A 14565-nucleotide genomic window follows, 5' to 3' on the forward strand; every position below is an offset into this window, starting at 1 on the left:
CTACCTTGCAAAGTCTATTATCAATCTTGGTCTCTCTCTTATTATCCTAAATGTTCCTCTAATAATATGACCTTTAATAGTAGAGTACAGGCAAGCTACTTTGAAGAAATCTTTGTCTATTATTGTTTAACCCCCCCCTTCAAAAACAGAAAGATGTTCAGTTACCCTTGTCCGTTATCCTTGGAAGTCTATGTTCCCCAGGCATAGTTTTGGTTAGCCATAATGTGTGGCCTCACCCTGCCTCCCCACTGAAATAAAACGGCCCGTTTTCCTGTGATTCCTTACCTCTGCGGTGCTCCCTCAGGTGTGGCTCTCGGAGAAGTGTCCACTGGATCCCTCTTTATAGCTCCGCAAGCCAATAAATATTTGTCATTGGTCCAACAACCAATACATACATGCAAAGAGCCAAGCTGACCAATTTTTCCAGCCCCTGGAAACCTTCCTTTTGCATCAATCACCTTCCAAGGAAAACAACAAACTGAGGCCTACAGGCTTCGCAATAAATAATGCAAATGTGTATTTTTACCCTGGTGTACAGGTTCTTCCATTCATTTGACAAGTGATGCTATAGCATAGCTTACTGGTACTTCAAAAAGAAGGAAAACATTTATTTTTTGTGTAGAACACTTTACCATTCAGGACTATCAATCTTTGTTGTTTGATTAATTGTTAATTATGGAAGGTCTGAGCTCAAACCTCTACGGAAATGCTAGTTTTGGAAGACAATTTTCTGTTTTTTCCCCCTTGCTCTCCTGCTTTGTTATTGTTGAAACTGGATATGGAAAGGCTTTAAATATTAATAAATCCAAACACCCCCCCCAAACACCCCTTTTTTTTTTTATGAGCCGGCCCCTAAGGGGCAAAATTCTGGGTTCTATCTGTTGTAAGACTGGGAAAATTTGGTAATTGTTTGCTGTCATATCAAAGACATTATAAGGTCACTTACCTCACATGAGACACCTGACCATTGCTCTGTAATTTGGGTTAGCAAGGCCAGATAAACTTATATAACACTGTTCCGTGTGTTTACTTCAAATTATAACCAGATTTTGATCAGTGTAAATCCATTTACATTTACATTTATCCATTTGGCAGACACTTTTATCCAAAGCGATTTACAGAGGGACAATCCCCCCGGAGCAACCTGGAGTTAAGTGCCTTGCTCAAGGACACAACGGGGGGCCTGTGCGGATCGAACCAACAACCTTCTGCTTAACAGTTTAGTGCTTTAGCCCACTACGCCACCACCACTCCTGCTTGGAAACATGATTCTTGCTTAATGGATGACCTTACATTTTTGGAGCCTGTGGATTTTATTACCAGTACTCAACTGTTTTACTTAAAGATTAGCTCTGATCCATGCAGAAGTCTAGATTTTATATAGTCTTCTCTTTCAAGAATTGTATATTAGAGCAGTTTTATACACTGTAGGTTTTATCAAATTTGCATAAGTGGGCAAAACAAGGTTGCTTTGGTGACAAACCTAAATACTAACATCATCTTTCTCCTATAGATACTTTCTGAGATGACTGTACTTCTCATGACGGCCTATGTGTTATTGTCTCTTACCTGCTTGGGCTTCATTATAGATCAGAGGTATGGTTCCTCTATCCACTAAATGTCAAACATTCATGACATTATTTTATATCACCATCATCATTTATTTTATACATTAGTTTGTTTATTTGTCTAGTTATTTACACGTACTGAGCACTTTATTAGGAACACTATGGTTCTGATAAACTGCCCAATGTGATCTGCTGTTGTAGCCCATCCCCCTCAAGGTTCGACATGTTGTGCATTCTGAGATGCTATTCTGGTCACTACAATTGTACAGAGTGGTTATCTGAGTTACCGTAGCATTTCTGTCAGCTCGAACCAGTCGGATCATTCTTCCTTGACCTCTCTCATCAACAAGGTGTTTCTGTCCACAGAAATGCACCATTGTGATTCAACTCTAGAGACTGTTTTGTGTGAAAATCCCAGGACATCAGCAGTAACAGAAATACTCTAACCAGCCTGTCTGACACCAACAATCATGCCATGGTCAAAATACAATTTCAAAGATCAAAGATCAAATATTTCCCCATTCTGATGGATGATGTGAACATTAACTGAACCTCCTGACCCATATCTGCATGATTTTATGCATTGCACTGATGCCTCACTATTGGCTGAATAGATAATTGCATGAATAAGTAGGTGTACAGGTGTTCCTAATAAAGTTTTAAGCAAGTGTATTTGGTGACATGAATGGCTGAAATTAGAAAAAAAAATATTTGTTTCTTTTTAAAATTTTGAAAAAAAGTTTTTGCTTTTCCTGCGACAAAAATGTTCTGTTTCAGTTGCAAAAAACATCCTCAAGGAATATTCCGTGTTCAATACAAGTTAAGCTCAGTCGATATCATTTGTGGATTTTAATCTTGTTCAGTACCACAAAAAATAATTTAGGCTTGTCTGTTTTGTTACAGTGAGGAACTTACAATGGAAGTGAATGGGTGAAGGATGCCGAAATGTGAAGCTTATAATTTTATAAAAGCACATACAATAATGTTTCTGTTAAAATCATGTAATATTTGAGCTGTAGACTTCTTTTAATCATAATTTTAACAGTCGTTTTAGGGTTTGCGGCATCATGTCATCATAGCAACTTAGTTATAAAATCAGATATATCAGGATATATATTGTAATTGTAAAGATATTGTTGTCACTAAGGGTTTTCTTTGCTACTTTATGGATAAAATGAAGATGTATATTGTGTCTTTATTGCAGGGCTAATGCAGCAGAATGGGAGATGATAAGATGCCTTGTGATAATGGCTCTTCTTCGTTTTGGTTACATTACACCTCCAGTGCCTCTGTTGGCTTTTCCCACTGAGGTAGGTTTAACTGACAAATGCATGGCACTAATTCACATGGCCCATTTTGCAATGAGCATTGTTCCCTCTCGTCCTATACAATAGGCATATTTTAATGGATAACTGGTTTCTTGAATTGAACCTTTAAAAGGAATGGTACGCAAAGCTATCTATTCACCTACCAACTCTACCTACCTATATTTAGAAGTGGTAAACATAAGAATGTATATACTGTGTACAGTATATGTGTGTGTTTAAGTGTGTGTGTTTGATATGTACAGTAGTGTGTGTTTATGATATGTACAGAAGTATAGGGAAAGTGCATAGTTATTGTACTTGTAAGTGTGTATGTTTTTTTTTTTTTTCTTCCTATATAAGCGGAGGTGATCAGACTGTGTGCATCTGTGTGTGTGTGTGTTAGTGTTAATTTGATCCTGAACATACAGTATGTGTGTTCAAGTGTATGTGTTTGTCAGATCTGGCACCGGCATGCCTCAGTGATGTATGTCTCCAGATGCATGGCCCAATTGACCATAAAATTGCTGTGGGTGTGTTTCTGGCACTTGTAGTGCAGGCTGTGCATCTCGGCTGACCTTTCATTAGTGCGTCACCTCTCAATCCCTCCATCCATCCATACCTCTCTCCATCTCCCTCTCCTCATCCTCCCTGCTTTACGTGAAAGTAACATTTCTGGAATCAATTAACCACGTCTGCGGCTCACCATGGAAGGGCTGATTAGATTTACACATGAGTGCTGAATTGCTCCTTTTACTGTGTAAGCATGCATCTGTAAGTTCAGGTGCTATAAATGCCCGCAGAACAGTTTTAATTGAATTATAATTTAGAGCTACACAAAAGGATTAAATAAAAATTTGGGAAATGTTCCCACAGCATGTTAAATATATGTATCCATGTGAAGTGTAACCATAAACTGCATATGATTGAAAAGGCACATTTTTGTTCTATGAATGTTTAATTAGTTAATGACAATTAAATGTGTATGTTTGTGTAACGGACCAGACGAGGAGTGAGGATCTACATGCAGGTTTTAATGGAAAAACAAAAGATGAACAGGGTAACTGAAAACACAGGGAACAAATTAAACATCCACGAGGGGAAAACCAAAATATAAACAAGAGAAACATCCACGAAGGGCACGGGCAGGAACACAGTCAAAAACATACATTACATTTAACAACTGACACCGAATGATAAAACAATGGGGTTTAAATACACAAGGATAATGACACACAGGTGAAATGAAGCTGGCAGTGATGAGGGCAGGGAATTATGGGAAGTGTAGTCCGGGACAGATGACAAGTGAGAAACACAGGGCAGATAACAGGGAATCGTGACAGTTTGCTAGTGTGTTATTCACTTTCGGAAAAAGGAAATTCATAAGGTTTGGAATAACATAAATGTTGACAGTATTTAATTTTTTCGGTTAACTATCCCTTTAATGGTCATTTAACCCTTAACATTCATTTAAAATGGTTTATTTGCAGTAATACCACTTAGTAATGCCTTTAGAAACACTACAAGTAGCTACAAATTCTCTTTATTTCAGTTAGATGATGACATTCCACCATTCCTGCTCTTTCCATTCTCTGTTTTTTCACCCACCAAAGCTAATATTTGTTCATCTAATTTCTCAAGGGCAAAACAAAATTTATACTGCTACAAAGACCTGCCCCACTTTTTTTAAGGATTGGTTAAGATAATATTATCACACAAAAGCCATAGTCAGCATGACCTCTGGTTATCTTTCCTCAGCACCCGGCAACTGCCAGCACGCAACAGGAGACAAACTCTGGAGTTTGAATTAGACAGATAAGGAGATTATTGGCGAGTATTTCAGGTAATTGGAAATATTTATTTCCACTGCTAGTCCTCAGGTGTTACCAGGGAATTTGAAGTCGTGAAGGGGAATGTTTTGGATGGTATCGAAAACTTTTGAGTTAAAAATGCCATTAAAGCATTTTGTTTAGGGAAAAGGGGATTATAAGTGGTTAAAAGTCCTATTCGGATAGTTTTAAATGGGGAAATATGTATTTAACAGATGATTTCGTCTTTGATCTGAATGCATTTCTGGATGCTGTAGCAGAAAGGGAGAACACAAAAAGAAGTGTTCTGAAGCTCTCTGCTTGCATAGTCGACCCAATAGGCTTTCTTACCCCTTTCACCATGCGAGTGAAATGCTTTTTTCAAGAGATATGGATACGAGGCCTCAGCTGAGATGAGGAGCTGCCTATAACAAAGATGCTGTTTAGAACAATTACCAGAGCTTTGTGATTTTAATCCCTTCTAAATCGGTCATATAATAAATTTTTCCAGACTTTTTCCAGACTATGCTAGTTCCCGTGCCAGTAAAGATCACTGCATCTTTTACCAACTACAAAACACCCAGTAAAACTAATGCCTTCACATGCTATTCACGTAGCCCAATCGTGTTTCTCCCCGAAAAGAGTGAACATTTTCCGACCGACTGGGACCACCATTTGATGTGATCCGTCCAGGAGCCGGCGGCTGCGTGCCTATTGCATATAGCGCCCCAGCCTGTTTTGTAGACTTTGGTTGTGACCACGACGCGCCTGGAGATCTGTTCTATCTACCAGCTCCGGAACAGCAGGTCTCCTTGTACCTGGGTCGCCCGTCTCAGGGGCACTTCGAGGTCTTATTCTTAATGGCTGGCTGTGAGACCGTGGGGTTCGAATGGAACGGAATATAATTACATCCAATAGAATTAAGTGGAATTTAATAGAATTAAATTCAATATAAATAAATAGTATTTAAATAATTAGTTTAATCAGATTATGGACACTTTTGACACGTTCGTGTGCAGAATTTTGGGTAAACTATGGCGGCGATCGGGAAAAAATAAACAGTGCCACTGCAGTGTAGCTATTTCCACAAATTCTAAAAGAAAATGTCCGGATTTGTGTTTCCATGAATGGGTCTCTCTACTCCTTCACATCTTGCGTCACCTTCCATCAAGTATTAGTTTCACCAAGTACAAATTTCTGATTTGTTAACTGTGCACTCTTTTTTGCATTTTATGGCGACAGATTTGTAGATCGTTCCTTTAATACCACCATCAGGCCGGACAGTCCTCGTTGCAGAACACTGGAAACATTGGAGTGAGTTTGCTTTTGATTAGGTTAGGTTACTTTATTGGTACCCGTAGGTAAACTAGTTTTACAGTCTGAGAGGCAGGACATCCAACTTTGTTGACCACAACATAACATGCAACATACAAAACATTAAAACATATAAAAACAGGTTAAAATAAATAAATAAATTGCTTATGCGTTTTGTGCAAATAATTTTACCGTTTGTTTAACAGAGTGATTGCCGCTGGTACAAAACTGTTTTTTATCAGTTTATCACATATTCCAGTTTTGGGAACCTGAATTAGACTGATAAGGAGATTATTAACGAGTATTTCAGGTGATTTTTTTTAGAAAACTTTTGACAAGAGGCGAATCGTGAGTCGCTGCATTCTAAAGCCATTTCATCAGCACAGTTGAGAAGGTTAGCTAACCGTGCTGAGAAATCTGTGCTGAGAACAGTTTGTTATCATACTGTGCCAAACCACAATAAGGAGAAAATGCTATTGGAACTGTTCCACACTTTGCTCAGAACCCTTTGTCCCGATGGTGGAAAACACTAAATGTGAAATAGTAACAAAACAGGGGAAGATGGCAACTTGCAGTAGAAATAGATTCCTGCCTATGAATGTGTTCTTGAGATTTCACTGGCTTTGGATTAATAAGCAGGCTGCCAAGGTGCACTGAATGTTCCTTACAAAGTCCAAGGAGCCCCATTCATCTTCACCCTGATCTCTGGAATACCATTGAACTGATTTTCAGAAAGTCCAGTGAGAGTCATTTGCAGCCCCCACAACGCCCTTCAGTCCTGCATCAAAGTGCTCAGAACTGGACTGAGCCAGGCTTGGATCTCTCAGTTTAATTTCAAAGAACCAATGCTTATTTGGATGCCAAAAGCAGAAGGGGGTTTCAGTAATGGGTAGGGCTGGGAATCGTTAAAAAAAAATTGATATCGATACCGATATCGGTTCCTAAACTGTACTTTTTCGATTTGAATTTTCTGACAAGTTTTAACAAGATTACAAACATTACACGTTACCTAAAAAAAACGTTGGTTTTTATTTTTCAGTTTGTTGACTTTTTTTTACAGACTCAAAGACTCATGTCCTGAGCCTTCTGGTCTCCTCATGCCAGGGTCGGCAGGGGCAGAGGCTATAACCACCATGTGGTGGTGGTGTAGTGGGCTAAAGCACATAACTGTTAATCAGAAGGTCACTGGTTCAATCCCCATGGCCACCACCATTGTGTCCTTGAGCAAGGAACTTAACTCCAGGTTGCTCCGGGGGGATTGTCCCTGTAATAAGTGTACTGTAAGTTGCTTTGGATAAAAGTGTCTGCCAAATGCATAAATGTAAATGAATAACATTAATGTGAAGAGGAAAAAAAACAAAACAAGAAAGCTAAACTGTTAATTCAGTCAACCCTAAGGATAAGTAGGATTAACAAGATAACTAGTTTAATGTGCGTTAAACTTGATCAGTTACTGTCAACCTTAAAGCATTTTTAGCATCGATTTAGCTAGCTATCTATAGCCATATATCCACACAATATCTAACGTTATGTAGGTCCCAGTTTATAGGACTATGTCACCGTGCACAGAAACATTAATTTAACAAGTACACAAGCTACACTACAAGTTAGCCGATTTTGTTTGTTGGTTTGTTTGCTAAACGTTAACCTTACCTGTTGGTGTCCTAGTCATTGCGCCTCTGCATTCATCAAAAGTTTTGAAGGAAGCTCTGTGGCAGGAGGATGCTGAGAGGATGACTGCACTGGCTCGGTCTTCTTGCAGTCAAAGACGGAGCAACTTTCTGCTCTTAAGTTTATTCCATGCACTGTCAAGTGCTTCATCAGATTGGCGTGTTGCCGGTCTTGGCAGCAGTTATCTTGTCGCAAATATTGCATTGTCTATTGCATAAGCTGTTGGCATCAAGCCTGGAAAAATTTAGCCACACTTTTGATCTTTTCCACATCTTTTACATAAAAGGGGGTTGGGACACATACACACTACAGCCTCACGTGTGAGCCGCGTCTCTGGGCATAACTGGTGTAAACTAGTTTTTTCCTTGATGCCTAAACACAGCCAATCACTGACACTTTTAGATTTGGGCACATCTAGCATGCTACATGCTTATCACTGACGTTGATGAGATTAACCCCTTAGTTATCGAAATTTGGTACTGTTAGGAATATTTCGGATCTGGTCGCGATCTCCAATTCCCCCGGTCCCGTCTGTCTATGTTCGTGCCCAGTGAGGTGCAGTCGTGAGTCTCTGTAGACTTCGCGAAGGAAATAGAAAGAATGACACACACACACACACTCGGCCTGTATTCAATCTTTTCAATGATTATTAGAGCAAACATGTCATTTATATGTTCATGAGACAATAAGCAGCCAATGGGAGAGCGGTAACTCTCACGGTTGACGTAGGTGGACGGGTGTGACCTTAATCAGATCACAGAAATAAGTATGCGGAACATGATAAAGGGAAAGAGAAAACTGTCAGCAGTTGCTAAATATATTGACTCAGTATCGTGCGCACGGCAGCCTGCATCTGGGGTCAACCGATCATACATGGGAGGCCAAAAGACTCGTACACAGAGCAGAACAGCATGTACAATTTCAGATTTCTCACAGGTACTGAACAACAAGACATTTTTTGATACTCGATTGTTTAGAGGCAATTAAGTCGGTGCCTAAAATGTATCGAACTCGATACCCAGCCCTAGTAATGGGTCACTATTACCACTTCAGCTCACAGAGTCACACACAAGTTATCTAACTGCTTAACATGTTTTTTACCAAACAAAATGTACACATCTTTGTGTGTATGTGGTAAGCCTGTGTTTCTTAAAAGTATAGTGGTACTTGTATGGTGGAAGGGTGGGAACCAAATCTTGAATTTCACATTGGTACACTTTTTCTTCAGGGTTCCCATGCTCATGGAAAACTGGTATCAGGGAATTTTAAAACTGTAATTTTCAGGCCTTAAAAAGTCAGGGACATTTCTGTAGTGAATATATATTTGTCTTGTTATGCTTCTCTCTACAATATTTCATTGCTAGAAATGGTTGATTATGAGTGCAATCTGTATAAAATGATTTTTACAAATCCTTGTCCAGTAATCCATTGGATTAAGAAATGAATTGCTCTTAAGGTGTCGGAACCCTGATATTATTAATACTTTTAAGGTGCAGGATGGCTTATGGTGTGTTGTATGTGTCATGGCATTGGGGTTGTTGAATCTTATCAGTTAAAGTTCTAGATTGGTAACTGTGAGGTAGTAGGTTCTAACCCTAAAAAGATACGATCATCATTTTGCTCTTGAGTACATCTACAATGTGAACCGCCCTTGTAGTATAAATGCTTGGATAAAAGTATCAACAAAATTACAAATTTTTAATAGTGTGATTCAGATGCCTGTGTAGTGCTGTGTGGCTCTCATAGTCATAGTCTCATAGAAGTGCATGGTTTGACCCAAAAGTGAGAGCCGAATTGTGACATAATGGGTTACGTAGCTATGTGGTAGTTTCCTGTGACTACCTCAAACATAAACAAACATGGCACTTCACAGTGTGTGTGTGGCTGACAGATTTAACTACTGTTTTTTCTTTTTAATTTCTTTTTTTGAGGACATATTTAAACATACAGAGAAATGCGATCTAACATTTGGATAAAAGCAAGTGATAAATGTAAATATAAAACTGGTTTCATTGATAATTCAAAAAGAACCTACATGAATGTCTTCACTGTAAATCATAGATATCCATTTATAATAACTTTTAATAGCATAAACATTACTAGGTTATATAGTGCTTAACATATTATTACAACCGCAGCACTGCCAATATCCACCACTTAAAGCTGCTGCTCAAAAGAACCTGGAAGCGCGGTTTCCTGCAGTGTGATGTCTTTGTCATATCATCTAAAGGAAGAATGTAGAGTTTTAAAATTCACATGGACATTGGTTGATTGACAAATGACTGACTTTTGGGTGCAGACTTTGGTATCTTGACCAATCTGAGTACAGTTTGTGACATTGTTGAGACTCTGAAACTTTAGAGGAGACGCAAGTGAAATTAAAGGAGAAATATCTGAGAAGGAGGAAACTTAAGCAAAAGGGTAAACTTGCTCTCCATTTAATTTTATTGTTATCTTGGACAAAATTGAGAGCTCATTGATTATTTTCTCTTCTATGGGTCCTGTAATTTCATAGCATTTGAGAGTTTGAACAAAATGCATTGGCAAAAAACATTACATTTGATAGATCAAATGTTTTTTTTTCCTATAGCCAAGGTTTGATGGGTGGATTCAGGTACCACAGGGTCAGGAATCACCGGGACATTTCTTTCCCTTCATCTCTTTCTCTCTCTCTCTCTCTCCATCTCTGTCTGTTTTTAAGGACCTCTCTCTCTCTATTCTCAGAGGAAACCAGCTGTGCTGCTCCTGAGAAAATTGTAATTCTTTCCCATCAGAGAGTTAGTTCTGATAGAAAGAATATGATGTTGGACTCTGCTTAGAGCTCGGATGCAGTTTATGGTCTAGAACACAAGGATGAAGGGCAGTTACGATTTCAGTGTTTTGGCAGAATTTCACTATTGGCTTGGTTCCTCAGTGGGTTCTGTGAACCCCACAATATGATTCAAATGCATCATGGGAAATTCTTGGGTCACATGATTGATTTTTCTTACTTAATTTTTATTTTATTTGGTGTATTCTCCTGGTATGTGACATTTAGGTCTCACACAAATCTATGAAATTCATGAAAGGCACAGGTGTTTTTGTGCACATAACTTAAAATATTGGAGTGTAGGAGTGGTGGTGGCGTAGTGGACTAAAGCACATAACTGGTAATCAGAAGGTCGCTGGTTCGATCCCCACAGCCACCACCATTGTGTCCTTGAGCAAGACACTTAATCCAAGTTGCTCCGGGATGATTGTCCTTGTAATACGTGCACTGTAAGTCGCTTTGGATAAAAGCGTCTGCCAAATGTAAATGTAAATATTGGATATTGTTTTACCTGTTTATATTTTTGAATATGTTTATATCTCTCTTTTTACGCAAATCACCTTTATTCCACTCATTCATAGATTTCTTAATACACATATTTGTCAAGCATTAGCAGCAAAGCTATTACTGAGGCATTTAGAGTAGTTGTTAAATGTAAAAAAAAAAAACTTGTCTATGTATCTTGATAAAATGTTAAACAATGTTGTGAACCATGTTTCTTAAAAAAATGTAATATACATTTAAACCTAAACATCTTTTTGTTTTACACAGGCATTTGTTTTCATCTCTGCAGTCTACTGGATTCTGCAATGTGTGAACCAGCTGACTAACAAGATGAAGAAACAAAACTAAAACATCGGCTGGTGTCTCATAAACAACAAACAACCTCACATTACAGGGAATTTTGTCCCCCTCATATTACTAGAGAAATCTCATAAACTATTTTTCTTAAAGATTCTGACAAACTGAAACAAATGTAATTTGATAAAACATTTTGGGAAAACATTTTTGTTTTAGTCTAACAATCAAAAGGCACTAAAATGGTAAGAATGAATGTTAAGACACTAACGACATAAAAAGATATGTCTCCTGGTGTTCAGAATGGTACTACCAGCTGAAAGCTCAAGTTTTCAGCCGTACAGTAAGCACTTGTAATGCATGATGTAGATTAAAAACTGAAGGCAATTGTAATAATTAATTACAATTCTATGAATTTTATTATATTGCATTTATTTCTGTTTTATTATATTTAATTTCATTCTATGCAATTCTATTTGATTACGTGTTTAATTATATCTAATTCTATCTAGCTCTGTTCAGTTCTATTACATTCATTGTGACTACTCTATGTAGTTCTATTTGATTTCAGTAAATCTATTTCTATTTGAACTTTTCTGTTAATTATATTAAATTATATTCTATAAATTTAGATTCTCTATTCTTTAATTCTATTTTTAAGAAAGCTGTCATTAAAGATTAGTTCAGAGTGTATTAAAAATAAAAACAACAGTACTGAATAAGAAAGCTTAATGGCGTATTAAGGAGAGGAGTTGGAAGAATATAAAATTGCTAAATGCTATTTTAACCCACAGATGTGTTCATACTGTATGTGTATAATTGAGTATCATAAAATGATATACTGTTTAATGTCTTACAATGTAATATTAGCAAGACAAATAATGCAAACAAGCTCTCATGAGAGGATAGAAGTATTCATGCTACAATAATTAAAAAATTCTAAGCATTTTCATAATCAAACAATCAGCTTGTCTTTCAGCAGCTGTATAACATGGTCTTGTTTGTAATTTTTTCATAATTTCATAAAACACTGATTTCACTGTTTCATAACAGCTGCTTTCCCACCTGGGATTAAATGAGGTGGTGTGCTTAAGTGGTGTTAATAATTATTGTCAAATTTGTTGGCTGTCTCACTAAAAGATCCCTGGCGGTGTGCAGAACGTACTATGTTACATTACTAAATGTTACTGCTCATTAAAGACACAGCAGCAGAATTTACCAGTAATGTGTAAAATATTGTTTACAAACATGGTGATACCTTCTAAACATACATCAATGAGTCATAATTGCTTTGCTTAATGTATTGTGTAACACTTTGAAACATAATATTTACAAATATTCAGTATTGGACAATATTACAAATATTCAAGAAAAGGTCTGCTCCCAAAAAATTAAATGCAATGCATTAGAGAAAATATTTTAAAAAAACTTGATTTTGTAAAAAGTATAAAATGATGAAAATAACAGGCTTGTCCTCCATGCAGCATTCATCGAAATGGGAAATGGGTCCTGTTAGGCTCACAAATGTGGTATTCTGTTACCAGATGAGACCTCAGTGACTTCTGTTCAGACTTATAGCATTGGGCTGCTTGCACCAAACCCCCCCACCCCTTTTTATTTTTAATTCCAATCTGTTCCTCACACAAAGCTATCACATGACTTCAGAAAACATGCAGTATAGTGCATTGCCCTGTGGACTGTGGATAAAACGTTTATGGTACCTTGGCATCCTTTTGAAGAGTGAAAGCTCCAGTCTCCATTCATTGTACTAAGTAGTTGCCAGTGAATTCTTAAAAAAAAATAATAATAATAATGAAAAATATTATTTATTTTATTTTGGGTTTAAATTAGACCTACCAACTCAATTTTGTGAGATTCATCCATAGCCAAAAAGAAAGAAATATATATAAAATTTAAATCCATGAAGTCCTACAGCATAGACTTTTCAGTTCTTTGTGTGTGGATGGTTGCAAGCATCCTAAAGTCAAGATGAGTGTAACAAAAATTGTACTTTTATTTACAGCATTAATGCATGTGGCAGGGAAGAGGGCGGAACTGGGCCGTGATGCTGCACAGCCGGCCTCTAATCAGGCTGATCAAGCCCGAGAGGGATAAAGGTGACTGGAGGCAGCAGCTCGAGAGAGGGAGAATTACAGACAGCTGCCCTGTATGTGTTATGTTTGTGTGTTTGTTATCATTAAACTTTATTTATGGTGTCAAGCCGGTTCTCGCATCCTCCTAAAAAAGGAGGTGCCGGATTCTGGGAAGGAGATCCCAAAGGGATGCGCTGTAGTAGAGTCCTCGCCACTACCGTCCACTGAAATCAGAGCAGCTGTCTGAGACCGGAGGAACAGCCGTGAACCACGAGGGGAGGAGGGGCTCCTAGCCGACTGACTGGAGCAGTCAGTGTCGCTGCCAGGGGCGGAGGAGACCCCTACCAGCCATCAAAACATGGCAGGGTTTTTTTCTCTCTCTCCTTTCTCTCTCATGCTGTCACTCCGTGTTGGCCTTTCCTGATCTTTTTAAATAGTATTGTTATTGTTTTGTTTCCCTCAACTTATCCCCTCCCAGATTTAGAAAGGCAGGGATGACCTGCCAGCAGATGGGGCCGGAGAAGTGGGTGGTGGATTTACGTCATGCCGGGGGCTCACCGGCTTGAAAGAACAAGGGAGGAATGTGGCCGGGCGAAGGGTAGGGCCGGGCTGTGATGCTCCAAGAGAATAAATTAATAAGAATTATCGCTGCATGGAATGTTCAAACTCTTCTGGACACAGCAGAAACATCTGAGAGGCCCAACAGAACAGTTTTTGTGGCCCTCGAATTGAGGAAATACAATATTGAAATTGCTGCCCTCAGTGAAACCAGGTTACATGGAGACAACTCCCTGACCGCAGTTGGTGTGGGATACACCCTCTTCTGGAAAGAGGTGCCTGAAGGAGCATGTCACATTCACAGAGTGAGATTTGCCATAAAAACGCACTTACTGAAGAACATCCCTGAATCTCCCATTGGCATCAATGAGAGATTAATGACATTAACTAAGGGCCACTTTGCTACCATCATCAGTGCCAATACACCAACTCTAGATGCAGAACAGTCTGTTAAAGAGACCTTTTACAGGTCTCTTGACTGCATTATACAGAAAACTCCAGCTGCAGACAATCTCATCATCCTGGGAGATTTCAGTGCCAGAGTAGGAACTGACTACCAAATCTGGAACAAAGACCTGGGCCAGCGTGGAGTGGAGAAAATTAATAGCAATAGCATCCAACTCCTCTCCTTATGTTCAGAGC

General features: G+C 38.4%; 1 protein-coding gene across 1 annotated transcript in view; it reads left to right on the forward strand.

Moving 5' to 3' along the window:
• The window catches only part of agmo (alkylglycerol monooxygenase), a 51029-nt gene extending 38541 nt beyond the window's left edge, over positions 1-12488 (forward strand). Inside the window, 3 exon segments of the mRNA XM_052106640.1 lie at positions 1514-1596; positions 2773-2878; positions 11246-12488. Of these exon segments, the coding sequence (XP_051962600.1) occupies positions 1514-1596; positions 2773-2878; positions 11246-11326 (270 nt within the window). The 3' untranslated portion in view covers positions 11327-12488.
• Positions 12489-14565: the final 2077 nt, after the last annotated feature.

Source organism: Xyrauchen texanus, chromosome 36 (genome assembly GCF_025860055.1).
Source record: "Xyrauchen texanus isolate HMW12.3.18 chromosome 36, RBS_HiC_50CHRs, whole genome shotgun sequence".
Lineage (NCBI taxonomy): Eukaryota > Metazoa > Chordata > Actinopteri > Cypriniformes > Catostomidae > Xyrauchen > Xyrauchen texanus.